The following is an 18269-nucleotide window of genomic DNA, read 5'->3' as shown; positions in this document are numbered from 1 at the left end:
TCAGAGTAAGCTGAGCTTTTGAACTCGGCGAAGTCTAATGAAGCTTGCGATTCTTACTATTGCATAATTCGTGTTTGTATTGAGATTGAATTATATAAGTATACTCCGCCACATAATTAAGTTTGTGATTTTATATTGCAAATTATTTTAATCCAAGTATTCTGCATCATTTGTACCTCCTCACACAAATGGAAAACGCTACAAAAATATATATCTTTATACACAACTACAATTCTTCGTGCATATTTACTTATGACAGCTCAAGTACCTTGAATCTGAATTAAAGCAGGGGAGAAATGTTATAAGGAGGAAGAAAGTCCCAAATAAATCATATACGGGCTATCCATTTCTAAGGAGGAGGGATAGCAGTGGGTTGGAATCGCCATTTCCTTAAAACTCTTTAGCCATCGCAAGTCAAATTTTTTAAAAAATCAGGCAAATAAGTCTCACATCATTCAGAACTACTTTTGCACTTAACACTGTGGCATGATAAAATATCAGTTTCGAGATTTGATTCCATGGAAGATCTGTCATGCACATGAGCAGTACATACCTACAAAAAAATAACATCTTCCGTTGAACTTCAGTATTTTTTTTCTTCTTTTCCACAGAAGCATTTCTACCTTCTAAATTAATATTAGACTTTCTATTAATTACTTTATTTCTTATTTAAGCTATTTAAATTTTTAGTTTTCACTTAGTAACATCAAGTATTTTTCACAAAACTTCCCATTAAATTTCTTTAAGAGATTTTTTTGTGTACATTTCACTGCTTTGTTCATTTTAATTTACTGCTAGCCTTTGCTTTGTTTCAATGCATTATTATTTTAATAAAATATTTTTCTTTAGGTATGGCAGAGATGTCAAATATAAATATCTGTCTTTTCATCTGCCTCTCCAGCAAATATATTCTCTTATATACAAGAATTATATCTCCCAGAATCATCAGTTAATTTGTGGAAAGCTCCTTTTTATTGCACATCAATATGAGAAAATGATTGATGGGAATTTTTTAGTTGAACCAAGATTCAAATCAGTAATTTTAAGATAATGTAACTAAGCTTCTATTAATAGATTAGAATGTCACTTTTGATGTTTTGTATTTCATAAAGGAATAATTATGTGCCAAATGATTGCAAATTAAATTTCAAACACATTCAAGTACTATTTCAACAATACTTTTGCATAACAAAAAAGTAAGAAAAATTTTAATGAAACATTAAGCCATAATCTTTTATTAAAATATACTCTAAATGTTACAGCTAAGCAAATAAAAGGTAAAAATGTTAAAAGCTTTAAAGTTAAATAAACATACATTTAAATATGATTGATAAACAAAAATAAATCATAAGAATCAGTGTTTCGTTTTCAATCGCTTATCAGTCTCGAATTCAGGAGAAATAGGAATGGTCAAAGGTTTATCACTGGGTTTTATCTCCACGGGTTTGTATTCTGGAATTGGATTGGCCTTATGAACCAGTTCCTGCCTCAATTTCATTAGTTCCATGCGTTCTTGTTCTTCTTGAATTCGTTTTTGCTCCTGAAGAATCCTCTCTTTTTCACGTTCTTCAGCTTTTTTAATCTCTTCTAAACGATGGCGTTCTGAAGCTCGTTTCTCAGTATGTAAGTGGAATTCTTCAATTTCTGCTAAAAGATAACATTTTGATCAAAATGAATTTGGAGGAATGAGAATGCAAACATATATGCTTACAAAGATTCTTGAATGAAAAATTATAAAAATACTTTATTAAAATTACAAGTTTCCTTAATTCAGTAATGTGATAGACCAAAAAAGCGAAAGAGAGAAGGAAAACCATGCAATAAATAAATAAATAGTCAATGTACAGAAAAAATTATTGGAACTATAGTCCTACTGGCTTTTATAATCATTTTAAAATTATTTATAAAAGAAAGAAATTAACGGCATATGATTTTTCCAAACATACTAAGAAATAAATTGTTAAGACAAATTTAAATGTATGTACATAGGACAACATATACAAGAGGAAAGCCAGTACTTTAATTTAAATATTCTAAATAAGCATATTTTAACAAACATTTCATTAATGGTCAATGGATCTTTTGTAGCATAACTTGGACACATTACTGGCCTTTTGTTTTTTTTACAGATTTTTCATTTCATTTCATTCAATTGTCCTTTCATAATTTACTTTTGAGCATCAGTCACATTGGCACAACGAGTAACTTCATTTTGTGTACAAGATTCAGATGTGGATGAAATTTGAGACCTTGTTTTTTCCTAGGAATATTTTGCTGCAATTTGATAGTTTTGTCAGATAGGACATGGATGGATGTGCAGCAAGCAAGGAAGAAATACTTTCTTCACTACTTTTTCCAACTAATAATGAGGTATTTGTTGACTGTTATTCTTTTATAACTAATTTGCTAAAACAGATAGTCATGAAAAAAAGATAAAAAAAAAAAATCAAATGACTTTCAGGGTTATGTAAAATTATGGCAACCTGAAGAAAAAGCATTTTTTCTTTGAGCCTGGAAATACATGCAAGTTTTATGGGTACAAGACTGCTATTTTTATGTATTTTAATTTGATGTTGAAGGGATACTCTTATCAGAAACTGAAGGCAAAATATTAGATTTAAAGATCTTCATTGCAGTGGCATTAAAATTGCACAAAAAAATTGGCAGATTGAAGGCTGTGTTTAACTGCTTTCTCATTTATCTTGATAATTATGCTAGAAAACCAGACACACACATACAAAGGTGAAAGAAAAAGAGAATTTCTGCAAAGCAAGAAAGAAAGATTCTGAGGTCCAGCTGCTGGCAAAAAATACCTTCACAAATTAAAGTTTAAGCAAATTTTTTAAGTACCAGCAAAAATGTTTTATTATATAGAAAACTGATGTTGTGTATAAGAAGTTGCAAAAAATAAAATAATCTCTACTTTCTGAGAACCAAATTGATTTGTGTTAAAATCTTTTCCCAAAATATTTATGAGCTCGCACCAATGGAATGATATGGTGTTTTCAAATGAAAAGAGAATTATGGGCAAGTTAGATTTAAATATTGTTTGTCCTATTTGAATAAAGAATACTTCTTTTTTCAGAATGACAATTCAAAAACGGATCTATCATATTTTCAACTACATCTGTAGCTGGTTATTAAATGAAATTGTATTTGTTAAAACAAAATGAAATTTTTGTTATATGAAATGATGTTAGCAGATAGTTTGTTGTTGGTTGCTGAATTTTATCCAACTACTCCAGGCGAATGGATATTCAACAAAGCAACACTTCTAAAAATAATTCATGCTTTAGAAAAAATTCTGGATGTAGATCAAAATGTTTACAAGAATGGTTGATAATAAAAAAGTAAGTCTTGATTTTAAGAAATGTAATTAAAAATTGATGGAACAAAATTAATCCGGATAGTTTTCACTCTGTCTGGTTTTATGAACTGTTAATTAATTCATGATAGCAGAAAAGTGGTTCCACATCACTTACTAAAGAATAAATAATGGTGACATTTTGTGTAGGAGCAGCGAGTGTAGTTAATAGAAACAGCAAAAAATTACAAAATCTAAACAATTACCAATTGCAGATGTATATAAAATAGTTCAGGGGTTATTCTTTACATTGAAATGTGACTTACCTAGATTTGGTTTTGGTGGCTTTTCAGGTACAAAAGGTTTTTTCTTCAAAACAACAGCAGGTTGTGCTTTAAAAGACATTTGCTGTTCTTCAACATGTAACTGAAGGGAAAATAATAAAATCAAACTTTTACCTTGCAATTTTAACTTTATTTTAATTAAAACTACCTAAGAAACAATCATATCAATTCCAACAACTCTTAGCAATCTTGCAATGTCTTTTTAAATTATTTACCATGCATTTACGGATATAATAATCACAAAAAATAATTTTAATAAAGATATGCTATACATGAAGAATACAAGAAATTCCTATTTCAATTTGATCATTAAAATACAAAACAGTCACGTCAAAAGTATTTATTATTGAGAAATTAATGAGAAATACTTTATATTGTTACAAAATTTTTTCTTCTACAACAAATACTGCTAATCAATTGTAATAGCGCAGCACATTTAATTGCTATAGTTCAGCACCTTTCTTGCTGTCTAATCCTCCAAGACCTCTACGTGTCGGCGACTCCGACTCTCACCACACACCTCTTTTTACGATCCACACCACTTCTTCGCAGTTTCAGAGTTCCCGTCTTTTATAGTACCGGGAGGCGGGGCTAGAATCTTCTGACCAATCAGGGTGTATCTGAATGTATCTTCGTTATTACTGGATGGATTGTGAAGCTTCTCGAACTTTCTGGTATTATCCATTTAGTCGCCAAATTCAACGCCAAGTCGTCAAATGATCGCCAAGTTAATCGCCAACCTCTGAGTTCATTGACACGGCACCCGCTCAGCACACACAGGTCAGATCGTACAATTGTCTTTCTTACGATGACACTATTCGGGCCGGGTAGCAAAATTACAGATTTGTAACAATATTATATTCTAATGATTCATTAAATGCAATTAATTTTAAAATTTGATAGATAGAAAGAAACAAAAGCATGGATACATTTGTATTGATTTAACTATACAAAATATCTTTTACACATCAAAACAAAGTTGCTAAAGTAGCAATTAGTATGTTATACGAAAAGCACACATTTTAACTCACAATCTGATTAGCTTAATGTAACTGAAGAAAAAAATTAATCAGCCCCAGTTCACTGAAAAATAGCCTCAACTAATTGGAAGAAAAAAAACTCATAAACTTGAACAATGCTAATGGAAGATTAAAACAGTACATGGATGGGAAAAGTCAATACTAATTTCCCAATTGTGCCTTCTCCCAAAACTAATTTACTATCTTGAAAGAAATATGGTTAAAAAACATTTGTAAATGTCATTCAATTAAAATATTATCTGCAGGATTTTTTTAGTTTCCCTTCTGGGTAGGATAAAAATGGCATATAATATGACTTTCTTTTCACACTTTTATATAAATAACTATAGTTTGCTTTTTAAGCTTTTAATAATAAAATTAATATTTTATTTACCAAATGCCAAACTTCAAAAGAATACATATGTATGTTTTTAAAATATTCATAAGTGCTTATCAATTAAAATAAAAATTCTGTAAAATGAGTCATCATAAACACAAAGAGCATTACAAATAAGATAATGCAGCTGAGAATGCAACAAACTGAATTTGTTACTGATTGTTTTATATGCTTTTACTTATAACATTTTCTGTTCACATACATCAAATTTTGCAATTTATTTTCCCCCTCCTTTTTTCATGTAATAAAGTTCTGAAAATATTGTGTTTGCTGACAAAACTCAATAAATTAGCAATTAATCAATTTAATTCCATAAAAGTTTTATAATTATTTATGAAATATAAATATCATAAGTAAATTCTTAAACATTCATTAAAATCTAAATTGTACTTGTTAGCTATAAAATAATGCAAGTTATTTGAAACTCAATTGTAAGAAAATATGTTCAGCCATATGTATCCAAAGCATGACCTTTTTTGGGGATTTCAATTTATTCATAACTTATCTAGAACTAGTTAGTTGGCCAAATTAAATGATTGAAAGAATTACAGAAATCACGATTTCTTCTGAAATTGTATTTTGGCATTGTTTATACATTTGTTTATTGAATCAACACTGTCCATATTTGAAATAATGTAATTTGCATGAAAAATGCATACATTTTACAGATAAATGGATAATTAGTCTTGCATTTCTTTTCAGGTACATCCTAGATTTTTTTATTCACTACAATCACGTTGTCCAGATCTCACTTCTTGCGATTTTTTTAAAGTAAGGTAATCTGAAATATTAGATTTAAAAAGGAAACATTGTTAATCCAGCCATTTAAAACTGCAAATCAGACAAGTGAACACTGAAGTGCACAAGAACGTACAGTCCAAAAAACATATTCTTTAAAACACTTGAAAAGTCTATTCACTGAACTATATGTTTGAACCATATAGACTTTGTAAATAGACTATGGTGAACCATATAGACAGTGAATAGACTATGGTAAAATAAGCTTGTAAGAGAAAATGTGATTTCTATAATTTAATCAGATGACAAAATCAACAGCTTGTTTGGCAAACATATTACAGTTGGATGCAGAAATTGGAACATTTTTTTCCTTCTTTTACACAAATTGAAATTTCACGATCAGACTAGCTTACAAAACAAATTTAATTACATTAGGCTGAATAGAATTTCTTCACAGTACTTCATGGCCATCAGTTTTATAAATGAGATTAAAATAACTCTATAAGAATATTTCTATCAATGCCTCATGATTTCATACTTCGACATCCATATTTTTGACAAAATAGTCACTTTTAGTGCACTAATAAAAGTTTGTTTTAAAAAACTTTTTAACAAAGATTTATTTGCAATTTTAAAAATAGTCAAAACACCCAACTTTAGCAGTAATTGTTAACGCAACTAATAACTATTTCTGATCACAATACATTTAAGAGTATCAAACTTACGCTATCGTGCTTTGCACATCTGTGCTCCAACTCAAATTTAAAAGGTTCAGGCTGAGTTGGTGGCCTTCTTGGAACTGCTGGCAAAGCAGATGGTTCTGGAACAGGCATCATTTGTGCACGGAAAACAAAAGGCTACACAGGAAAAAGAAAGGTCAATAATCAAATTTAATTATCTCTATATTTTAAAACTTATGTGAGCTACTGAAAGTAAGCATTTTGTAGGAAAATAACATTTATAGTAATTATATCTTTGCCAATACAAAATATGTTATATTGAATTAAAACAAGAGGATAGATTTTATTCTGTAAAATAATTTTTAAGAATAGATGCCATCCCGAAATAGCATCCCCGATGTAGCAAAAACTTACTTTACTCTGTTCTTCTAATTCCTCTTGAATTTTCTTTTCTTTTCTTGAAAATCTCTCTCTGTCAGCTTTATCAAAACTAAAAGGCTGTACCTCAGTACGTTTAGGTATATATGGTGCTGGAGGTGCTTTTACAACAGATGTCTGATGCTTTGAAAGATTTTTTTTCTGCAAGAGTTCCTTTTCTTCCTCTTGTACCTGTGAGATAAGAAGCAATTATCAAATTAAATCAATGGGAGTATTCACTTCTTAATTTTTCTGTGTAGTACTTTGTGAATCGTAGTATAAAGACGAACAGAAATGTAAAAAATCTCCCTTTAGTTCAACAGGGTCCAAAATTTGACATAGCTCCATCCCAAATTTTATTCACCTGTTTTATTGCTTTCTTGAGTTATTGCATTTATATACAGAACAACAGATTCAACCAATTCAATCTAAAATTTAATACTAATCTATATTCTAGTAATAAATTTCACATACCAAATTTTATTTTAAAAATTTGTTGGATTATGATCAGATGGTCCCTTAAGATTTCATCTAAATTTCACAGAAATTAACATTTTTTTTTATTTAAGTCCCGGGTTGGAATAATTATGTTTGTAGATAGATATAATACCAAAAGCAGATCAAAATTATGTTAGTAAGATGGAAATGCAAGCAGTGATTGTTGGTACTTGAAGAAATACCATATTCAATACAAGATTCTTGAAAGATTGATTATTGGCCATATTCTCGTATCAATGCCCTTTTTCAGTTGGTTCCTTGAGCAAAAATATTCCACAAAACAGATTTAGTTTCTTTTCTAAAAAAATAATGGATACACATTTCGACTATTTTTCTAAGTCCCAATGAACAATCAATTTTTACAGAGCTCTAAGTTCAGTAAAATATTCAAGAACTCTACTAATCCAATTTTATAATTGCAAGTTACTAGGAATAAAAATAAAGTTGGAAAAATTTACACCACCAATGGCCAGCTTTAAGGAATTGGGAGAAAAAAAATTCATTTTTAAGACATAAAATAATGAAGGTATTTATCAAAATGAACAAAAGAGAAATTTTAATGTATTTATTTTAAAACAAATAAATATTTACTTTTTTCTCTTGCTCCATTATTTTCCTTTTTTGTAGTCTATTATCTGTTTGAAATGCTGGAGCTTTAGCTTCTGTTATAGGAATAACAGGTTTCTCTTTCAGACCCTAAAAAGAAAATATCTCAATATAAAATAATTCGCGATTTTATTCTTAAAATACATGAATCATTTAATTAAAATGAATAAAAATTATTTGAAACAGGAAAAATATATAAATTAAAAATAGCTTTTATGATGCATTTATTTCCAGAAATAATTTATACACTGACAATAAATAACTCTGCTACTGATCTTAAAATTTGATCAGATCTCATTTTTGTAAACATGCTATGATGTTAAATGCCTGACATGTAAAAATATAATCTTAAATGTTCTCCTCACTATAGTTTCAAATGTTAGGAGTTAAATTTATAAACTCTGAAATAAAAAGAAGTGATGAAATTAAGATAAATTGATTTTCAAACTATCAATTCAAAAGACGTTGTATGCAAGTTTACAAAAAATATTGCATGCAATTAAAGTATGATAATATGTTCTTTTTTTTCTTCCTCTCTCATTTACAAATTAACAATTCCTGCTTTGTACTTTCAACATCATATTGTGTAAAATTATCTTTTTAGGATTTGATCACATTTTTGAAATTAAAATTCTGAATATAAAATCAAAGAACATTAAATTCAATTTAGTAAAAGTTTTTTTAAAAAATTAATTTGACAGTGTTGCCACTATGTATTAAGCTTAAATATAATTGTATACAAATATAGATGTCCCACAATATTAATTTAGTAAATACATAAAAACACATTCATCCTCATACATATATTTTTATATAAAAAAATTTATTAAAAAATAAACAATTCACATGTTTACAAGTTAAAAATTCAAAGCAAATTGAAACAAAAGTGACTAGTTTATTAAAAAGGGAGGTTCATATCAGATATAAGCATAAAAATTTTCTTTAGCACTTACAGTTGGGCCATTTAAAATGTCCTTTGGAACTGGTCGAGCTTTAAATTCATACTTTTTTTCAGAGGACATACGACGTTGCAAAGCTGCTCGTTGTGCAGTTCTCAAACGAATATTTTTTCCCTTTGTTGCAAGTTTAGTTTTAGGTTGAACTTTAACTTTTGAAGGACCTTTGTATATTTTAGGATCCACAGGTCGGGCATGAAATTCGTACCTATAAGAGAAAAATATAACATGTTATTATTTTTAGTATAATGATTTATTTTTTAATAGGAGTTGATTTATGAATTCAAAAAAAGTTATTTAGAGTTTTCTTAGCAGAGATAATTTCTTTATACATTAAGAGGGAAATAAGAAATCCTAAGATCAATCATGGGTTCAATCAGCAGAAAATCTATCAACTATTAGAGAAGAATAATAAACAAAATTACACCAAGGTTATAAGTAGAGATAAGAAGATTTAACAATGGATTCATATCAAGTTTCACAATGCAAAAATGGAAAGTTCAACAGAAAATTGCATAAGATCAAGTACAAAATTTAAACAAATAAAAAAAATTAACTTGCAAGTTATTTCAAATAACATAATAATAATCAAAATATTTGCAAATATCACTCAGATTAATAATTTGGAAATGGAAGAATTTGTAGAATAATTAGCTAACTCTTTTAACCTACTCTGTTCATAAAAAGAACTCGCACATTAAACAATCATATAAAATTTACAATATAATGTTTCGAAAAATAACTTTATTCTTAACAATGGCAAGTTCTTTCAACTTAAAATGCCATAAAATTAATGAATAGTTCAACTCTGTTTATATGTATACATAATTTACATTTATATGTCATTTCATCACAGACCTAATTCATTTATAACAAATGATATGATAAAATGCTTCATTTATACAACACAAAACATTGTTTGATGTTGAAAAATATTAGAATCTCCTGAGAACATAGATCATTGTCAAGGAGTATGTGAATTATAATATCAATTTTATGACTTCAGAATTAATTATAATTGTTCATTTAATCAAAACCAAATTATTCAGTCACAATTAAGAAATTGAAATTATTGAAATTATTTCGCTATCTTTTAAAGATGCAATAGTTTGTATTGAAAATATTCAAACTTATTTTGTTTTGTCAGATCAAGTGAAAAAGCATTCAATGAACAGAAATCAATTCATAACACCATATTTAATACTTAGAGAATCAGTAGGTGAGATAATGATTAATTAAAAAAAATATCTAAATATCTACCAGCAAGTGCATAAAATAACAAATGTACAGTTAATAATCAAAAAATGAAATAAAGGTAAAATTTTTCTCCCTCTATTGCAAATATTTTTTTTTCTTAAATTCAATAATTGTTTTCATTTCTAAGTAGACTATTTTAATAAACTTTCAAATGAATTTGCATTAGCAATATTAAATTTATAACAAGGAAAGATGTTTTAAAATTTCTGTTATTTGTTTTTTCATTTATATGCTTTTTTAAAGTCAGCCCACTAAAAGATATATAGAAGGATTTACTGTCATTCAATTTTTATAATAAACTTTTCATGATGGATAAGCATTATTAAACTAACATTATACAAGCATAATGATAGTATCTTGCATATTTTTTGTACATAAAAAAAAGTTTAGAGCAAGGGTTTCCGAACTTTGGATTGTGATAAAATCCTGAATGGGCATATATCTTTCTATAATTAGCAAATATTTGATGAGGGCTTAAAACCTTCATGTAACTGCTCATTAGGATTTTTTTTTTTTTTTTTTTTACAAAACTATACTTAATAATAAATTTAATTTTTCTTCATATTTTTTCTTTCTTTTTTGATACAAAACCTTTTTAAGAAAGAACATGTGCCATTTGTATATGGGGGGGAAAAAAAACCCCTCCACGCACAGCAAACAAAGAGGTTGCTAAAGAAAATTCTAATTAATGTTTAAAAGCCTAGAAACCCCTGATTTAGAGAAAATATACTAAATGATTCAGTATAACCTAATGAGAGCAAATTTTAATTCTCTATTCAGAATTACTCTTCAGAGATAATTTGTGGATAAGGCAAGATGAACTACTAACTAATCTTAAACTGAACTACTAGCAAAATAATAAACATGGCAGCCTATTTTATAAAAAAGTAATTTAAAGTCATGAAAACTGCAATATGCAGTATATATATATATACTTGCAAGTCACTACCTTCTAATAAGCAAATCTCAAAAGCAATTTTAGAATAATTAATGTTACTTTGAAGCATAAGATAAACTTTGAAACTAAAAGTATATCTGATATACGAATTGAGTTTAGTTTTCAATAACATTGATTTTTAGATTAGAAGAACCCCTTCCCTCCTTAACCTGAATAATAGAAATGTTATTTATAATTGGAGGAAAAAATAACACCCCCCTATAAGTGCAAAACATCTAGTATTATTTGAGCACCTGATCACCCAAAACCGTCATTTCAAAATTAACTGTATTATAAAAATTTCCTACTTTTTTGTTTTTGTTTAGTGGCAGTAGACATTGTAAACGAATTTTTCTCAACAAACAAAAGATTTATATTCTTTTTACTCTTTAATTTCTTTTAGCTCCTGTTCTTCACGGCTGATAGCAGTTACTACACGTTGACGTTTAACAGCCTGCAATTTCGGTGATCTGGCTTGAAGAGGAGGTGGTTCCCAGTGCTCTTGTGGTTGAAACTCTTAAAAAAATAAAAGTCAGCATTATGACAAAATTTAAATTAAGAAAAACTTGCCTGGTCAAATGAAAAAGATTGCTTTAATACCATTATATGTGCAATGATATTAAAACAATTTATCAACAATAAAGACAATTTTCAGACTAAATTGATGAATAAAGAAATATATATAAAAGAGAAATGTATGGTCTTTTTATTATTGTTTGTAATATAGTGGTAGTTATTTTTAAAATTGAAATTTTCAACACATAATTTATAATTATTCTTACAGAAAAACACAAATACGTGCAAAAACAGTTAACCCACAAAAGGTTTAATTATCTATGAAGGCATCTAATTTAAATAAGGACTAACTGACTTGAAGACTTATTGCCCACACAGTATATTATATGTTCATTGTTACCTATTAAGATACTGCAAGCAAAAATGGAATATTCTAAATTTCCATCTGTATCTCTGTGACTCACCAAATTTTACTTTTCTAAGTCATTCTGATTTGTATTTTCATACACATTGAAGAACAGATAATCCCTCATTTGATAATCTTATTTATTGTTGTATTTTATGATTGTATTAAAATTTATCCCTATTCATGTTTAAGTTATCCTGTTGTGTAGCAGACAGACAGATTTTCTGGAATGGTAAATTATGAGAGATACAGATTTTTGTTGTAAAAACAATTCATCAACTTTCATCTAGCTTATTTAAATTTTCAGTTATTGTACTTATATACGCACAGGTAAAACATATACATATATTCTTATCATTATGCATATAAGAATCAGTAATAGTTGTGTAATGGAGGTTTTAAACATAAAGATATGTCAATCTCAAGAACAATTTTTTTGGCCATTATAATACTTTTTTTTTTGTCTATAAAAACCGAATGAAATGATATTAAACATACTAAAACAAGTGTGTCATATAGAAAATAATGCCCCTTATTCGATAAACTACTCTACAGTTTTCACTTTAAAAAATAAAGAATACCTTTTTGAGAAGTTGTTTGATAGCGTTCAGGGACTTTCTGGTGAAAAGCTGAAATTTGTTCAGCTAATGGAATATACTCAGTATCTTCTTCAAGTTTTCTTTTTGAAGGCACTGTCAGATTGAATGGCTTTACCTTAGTCACTCGATTTTTCTAGAATAAAAATATGCATTGAAAATATACTTCAATTGAATTTGGGGGAAAAAAAAAGAAGTTAATCATGCATACCATAGTACTTACAGTTGACTGGCTGCTGGTATTTGTATTCTGTCTCAACTTTGATGCAAAATCTTTTTCATCATAATTGGAGCCAGTATTAGTAGGTTTACTCTTTATACGATTGTCTGTTTCAAATTGGAAAGGTCTGGGTTGGGTTGTTTTAGGTGCTTTTGATTTCGTTTTAATTATTACTTTCTTGGATTGATTTACATGGAAGTTTTCTTTTTCATTTGACCCAATGTCATGGAGCAAACTGCAAAAGAAATTGCATTAAATTTTTGTTTACAGATTTGGAAAAACATAAGCACTACAAGAAGCTACAAGTGAAAGGTACGGTGAAAGAGAAATCTTGATTTTAAACCTTTTTTTTTAACTTCAAAACTGATTATAAAAAATTACAAAACACAAAAATAATTATTAAAATGGAAAATAAAAAAAAAATTAAATGAATATCTTAAACTGCAATTTTTCTTTTGCCCAGTTTTTCAATATTTTTTAATAAAATTTTCAGGGGTGTTTGTGGGACCCCAAAAAATCCCCTGAAACTTTTACGGACTTACTACCGACATTTTGGACAAGGGGGGGGGGGGGGGGGAGAAATGAAAAATTACGATTATGAAGTATTGAATGACCTAATTATAAAAGTTCAATGAATTACTTTTTTTGCAAAATTAAGACCTTTGAACCCAGGTCACGTGATCGCACATCTGGTCGAACGAAGTCTCTCCCTTTTTTTTCTGCCGCGCCTACTTGCCGAAAAGAATCCAGAAGAAAATGTCCGAGAACCGGGGGAATGAGTCATAACTCGCAATAAGGAAAGAACAAAAAAGAAGTTTTTTTCCCCCTTTTCACGCATTATCACTGCCTTTGGAGAAAGAAAGGAAAAGTTTTCACCACACACACTGACCTTGCGTTTTCTGCTTTCAAAGCAAACAAAATTACCCAGATCAAAATAAATAATTCATTATTATTCCTACTTCCTTTTGAACGACGATTTCCGGAATTTCCGGGTATCAAAGTTCAAAATCCCCGGAATTCCGGGGTTTCCCCGGAGCACAAACACCCCTGAATTTTCCAAACAAAACTTTAGTATTTTAACATATATATTCTGCAATATAAATGAAATTGTTGTTTTTAGACAAGGAAGAGAGACTTCTAGACTTTAGAAATGAAGGATGAAAATCTTATTAAAAGAAACTCATCACATATCATAAATTACTTAATAACACTACAATTGGTAATATTAAAAAAAATGTTACTAGTTCTACTTCATTAATATTATGGTTCCCCGAAAAACGGTTTAGAATATAACTAAACAAATTTAGAATATAAAAATAATGCTAGTTTTATTAAACATGTAAATAAAAGGTTGTTTCTTTTTAGAGATTTTTCCAAACACTTCCAATTCATTCAATATTTTCCCATTAGATTCATTAGTAGAGAAAAATTTCTGGCTTGTTGAACAAGCATACTAGCTTTCTACTCAAATTCAGCAATTTCTAATTATAAGGGAAATTTCTTTTTCTGTAAACATTAATTTAAATCTGCTAAACATTAAAAGATCCGATACAGTAAATAAAGTACAGTCCATAATCAGGCATATCTAGCTTGCTATTGTTTTGAATTAAAAAGGAATTAAGCACTTTTAATAACCTTATATAAGGACTTTTAATGATGTTATGCATCTTGATTAATTTGTATGAGGTTGCAGGTCAGATGTCTTTCTCCTGAGAATCAAAGAAAGAAATAGTTCTTAATTAAATGTATAAATCAAGAATGTTCAGTGTCTTTGGATTTATATACCTATGCAGGAAATCACATTTTTCATAAACATGGGTGATGTTAACTTGAAACTATGGCTTTAATTTAAAATCAGAAATTGTACTGTCAAGCTAGAAATTTCTCAGAAAAAGCATACAATAATTGAAAAAAATTATCACCCCCCATACTACAGTAAAACTATGATCAATTCTAATATATATATATATATATATATATATATATAGTAAAATGTTAAAAATTTCCAAATAGTAGACATCCTGTTAAAATAAGGTGACCATTCGTACTGATTTTACCAGTACAGTACTGGTTTTCAGGGCATAAGTCCTGGTTAGTCATTAAACAAAACCAGTACACGAAAAGTACTGGTTTTAGATTAGAAAACATTAAAACAAAAGAAGTAATAAAATAAAAATAATAAAATTAGAACTGGCAACCCTGATAATTCCATGTGATATCGTCAGGTGTCGCAATCCTTGTTGATTGTTAACCTGTATGGAATTCTATGAAAATATACAGGAAAACAAAAATTTGTTAAAAGCAATTCATTCCTCAGAAAAATATAAAAAAACAAACAAAATTAAATAACTCCTTATGTTTTATTATGTTATTATATTAGGTATGGCTTATCATGTTGTTTTATGTTTATTATGTTTTATTTTTATATTGTAAAATCAAATTTTAGTTTTCACATTTCTTGTGTTTAAATAAACGCAACATTTTTTGATATCTAAAAATTTTTTTAAATTTACTTAGTTAAACAGGTTGGCCGTTGGGTGAATTTTTGATAAAAATTTATAAAATTTGGGCGTGACTGGTCAAAATTCATGTTGTCCTGGTTTCAGGTTAAAAAAAAATGGTCACCTTATGTTAAAAGCACTTTAAGAATATTTTTACAACTTTATTTCATTAATTTGTGTCATTGGAAAAAGAAAAATTACACAATTAAAAGGGTGAAAAAAAAGAAAAAAAGAGTAGAATTTGGTATATATAAGCACACTAAAAACACCAGAACATTACAGAACAAATGTATCTTTTTAAGATTCAGCATACACTTCAAATTAAAACTTTAGATAATTTTTTTTAAACAGTTAAACAGTACATATAAACAGTTTACCTGTTGCTATCTCCGATGTCCATAGAATTAGAGCTTTCAGTATAATTAGAAAGAAGAGTATCCGAAATTGAGTGTGAGAGATCACCAGATAACAAAGAATCATTTTGGTGACTAAAATAAAGAAATAAACATCTGAAATAAAGTCTTGATCACTTACCATATAAAGTATGATTATTAATTACTGCTAGGTAATATACAATCAAATCAAATATGATTATGCTGCATTATTTTTTACTATAAAACTTGTGAAAATCAGAATTCATTCATTAAAATTTTTGACACAGGGTATTTCAGCAAAGAAGCACAATTTGGCTATTCTGATAGATAAAAACTAATTTTTATGAGCATTTTTCAATAAAAACCACCAAGTTTAAAATGAATTGTCTATTGGGAATAACTCTTTAAGTATCTAATTATTTTAATCAAACAGACTTAAGGTCTAAAAAATTAATTTTTAAACAAAACAAACAATTTGTTTTTAAATTCAATCAAATCTCAGGAATGCCTAGAGAATTTTAAGAAACATGAATTACCTGCATTTAAATTATACAATGAATAATTCAAAAAGCTTATTTATAAATGCTTTATTTATTAGCTCTTAGAAGAGCTAATAAATAAAGCATTTATACATAAATTAAATTTATATCAAGCGTTTATGTACATCACTTTAAAAGCATATTTTTATGTATTAAAACTTGTCTATAATATTTATTAATTCAGTTTTTATTACCAAGTTAAAGTAGAAAACTTTATACAACATGCACTTAAACTTCTTTTAGTGTAAAATCATGTAAATTTTTTTTTATACATACTGATTCACTTCATCTAAAGAATCCATTGATAATGTTGATGAATCTGAAATAAATAAATTACTCCTGTGAAACAGTATCTATTTTTAAAAATTTACTTTTATGTATTTACCTAAATATAAATTTAATTTTACAAAGAAATATAGATAAATATTTCAACTGGTAATTTATTCCATACTTAAAAATATAATCAACATTTTAAAGTGATTAATAAACATATTGTTTAAAAATTTTATGAGTTACAAGACATTTAAGACAATTTACATATATAAAGTTTAAATTTTGTAGATTCAAAAGATATTTTTATGTTTGATATTTAAAACAATTAGTAAAGAAATGTTATAAACACTTTTTAGTAGTAATAAAGCATGAGAAAAAGATTATCCAACTAATTTAGAGTATCTTTTTACTTTATTATCAATAGAACAAATAATTATAAAATACAAGGTACAAATAAAAAAATGAATACAAAACGATTTGAATAAAACTTTGAGTAAAAGTAAATAAAAAAGTTGCTACCAATAGCTGACTATTTACTAATTCTGTTAGACAATATACATACATTATATAAACAAGTACTTTTTAACTAATGGTAAGACAGGCAAAATTAACCAAATGTAGTACCAAAATCCAATTAACATTGCAATCCTATGAGAATGTCCTCACTTATACAAAAACAAGCATCTGTTTACCCAAAGTTTACACTTTGTGCAGTTTTTTTCTTCTTATTTTTTTACCAACAAATTGCCATTCTAATATAAATTTAACTATAATTATAGTAATTTTTAAACTGTGAATATATTCCCTACTGGATGATAATCAGAAATCTATATAAGAAAAAAAGCATTAAAATATATGTTGGATACCTTCTCACTAAAAATGAAAGAGAAAGATCCTGATTTAGCTCAAAAGTATACAACTTGAAGTTTTCTGTTTTCTCAGGAACATTTTAAAATTCAAATTAAGAAGTCAGGCGTACTCTTGTAGAAAGACAGAAAGATTAATGAGAGAAATGACTGTGCAGACAATAATAGCACAGTATAGAAACAGAAATAAAAAGAAATCGTACTATTGAATTATATATATTCAATAAGACAATTAGTTCAAAGTAGCAATATTTTATAGATTTTTTTTTTCATATATCATGAAAGCAACATTTATAAATTACTAAAAATAATTATTAAACATTGTTTTAATTCAACCGAATATTTCTTAATATTATAAATAAATAATATAGGGATGCAAAATAATAATCATGTTACTAAATTCCTGCTAGCTTAATGCCGTCCTTATACTTATAACAAAGAAAAATAATAAAAAAATTTAACGTGATTGAATATCGTTATGCCTGAAAACAGTATTTTTAAGTAGAAAGCTATTCTTTGACATCCTTTATACTATGGTTACCAAACATACCTCTCATTTCTCTTTGTAAAGTTTCGAAACACACATATTGAGGACAATCGAAGTCACTAGTATTCATTTTTGATAATATCGATATTATTCGGCTAAGACATACGTTTTATTTATAAAAATAAGCATCAAATTTATCAACACGAAATAAGCAATTCAATTTTCATTGCTTTTCTGAAACAGCCAATCAGCGACAGAAGCTAAACTTAACGAGATTTTTTCCACCTATCCTGAAGCAGAAAAGTATTTGATGGTGCATACAAGGCACTAGTACTCCA

General features: G+C 27.7%; 1 protein-coding gene across 3 annotated transcripts; it reads right to left on the bottom strand.

Annotated features, from left to right (window-relative positions):
* Nucleotides 1-1219: 1219 nt before the first annotated feature.
* On the bottom strand, nucleotides 1220-18166 carry LOC129960343 (targeting protein for Xklp2-like). Of its 3 annotated transcripts, none has more exons than XM_056073721.1 (12): nucleotides 17995-18166; nucleotides 16582-16624; nucleotides 15770-15880; nucleotides 12883-13126; nucleotides 12657-12807; nucleotides 11540-11669; nucleotides 8957-9167; nucleotides 7989-8093; nucleotides 6897-7091; nucleotides 6528-6659; nucleotides 3631-3730; nucleotides 1220-1647 (listed from the first exon to the last, which is right to left on the bottom strand). In XM_056073721.1, exons 1-12 carry the CDS (start codon nucleotides 18059-18061, stop codon nucleotides 1355-1357), a joined length of 1782 nt encoding a protein of 593 aa, XP_055929696.1. In that variant the 5' UTR covers nucleotides 18062-18166; the 3' UTR covers nucleotides 1220-1354. The 3 variants fall into 3 exon arrangements, with proteins under 3 accessions (XP_055929696.1, XP_055929703.1, XP_055929712.1); XM_056073728.1 differs by having other exon boundaries at nucleotides 1220-1644; XM_056073737.1 differs by having other exon boundaries at nucleotides 12895-13126.
* Nucleotides 18167-18269: the final 103 nt, after the last annotated feature.

This window comes from Argiope bruennichi, chromosome 2 (genome assembly GCF_947563725.1).
Source record: "Argiope bruennichi chromosome 2, qqArgBrue1.1, whole genome shotgun sequence".
Taxonomy (NCBI): Eukaryota; Metazoa; Arthropoda; class Arachnida; order Araneae; family Araneidae; genus Argiope; species Argiope bruennichi.
This window is presented reverse-complemented; position numbering and strand designations above follow the sequence as displayed.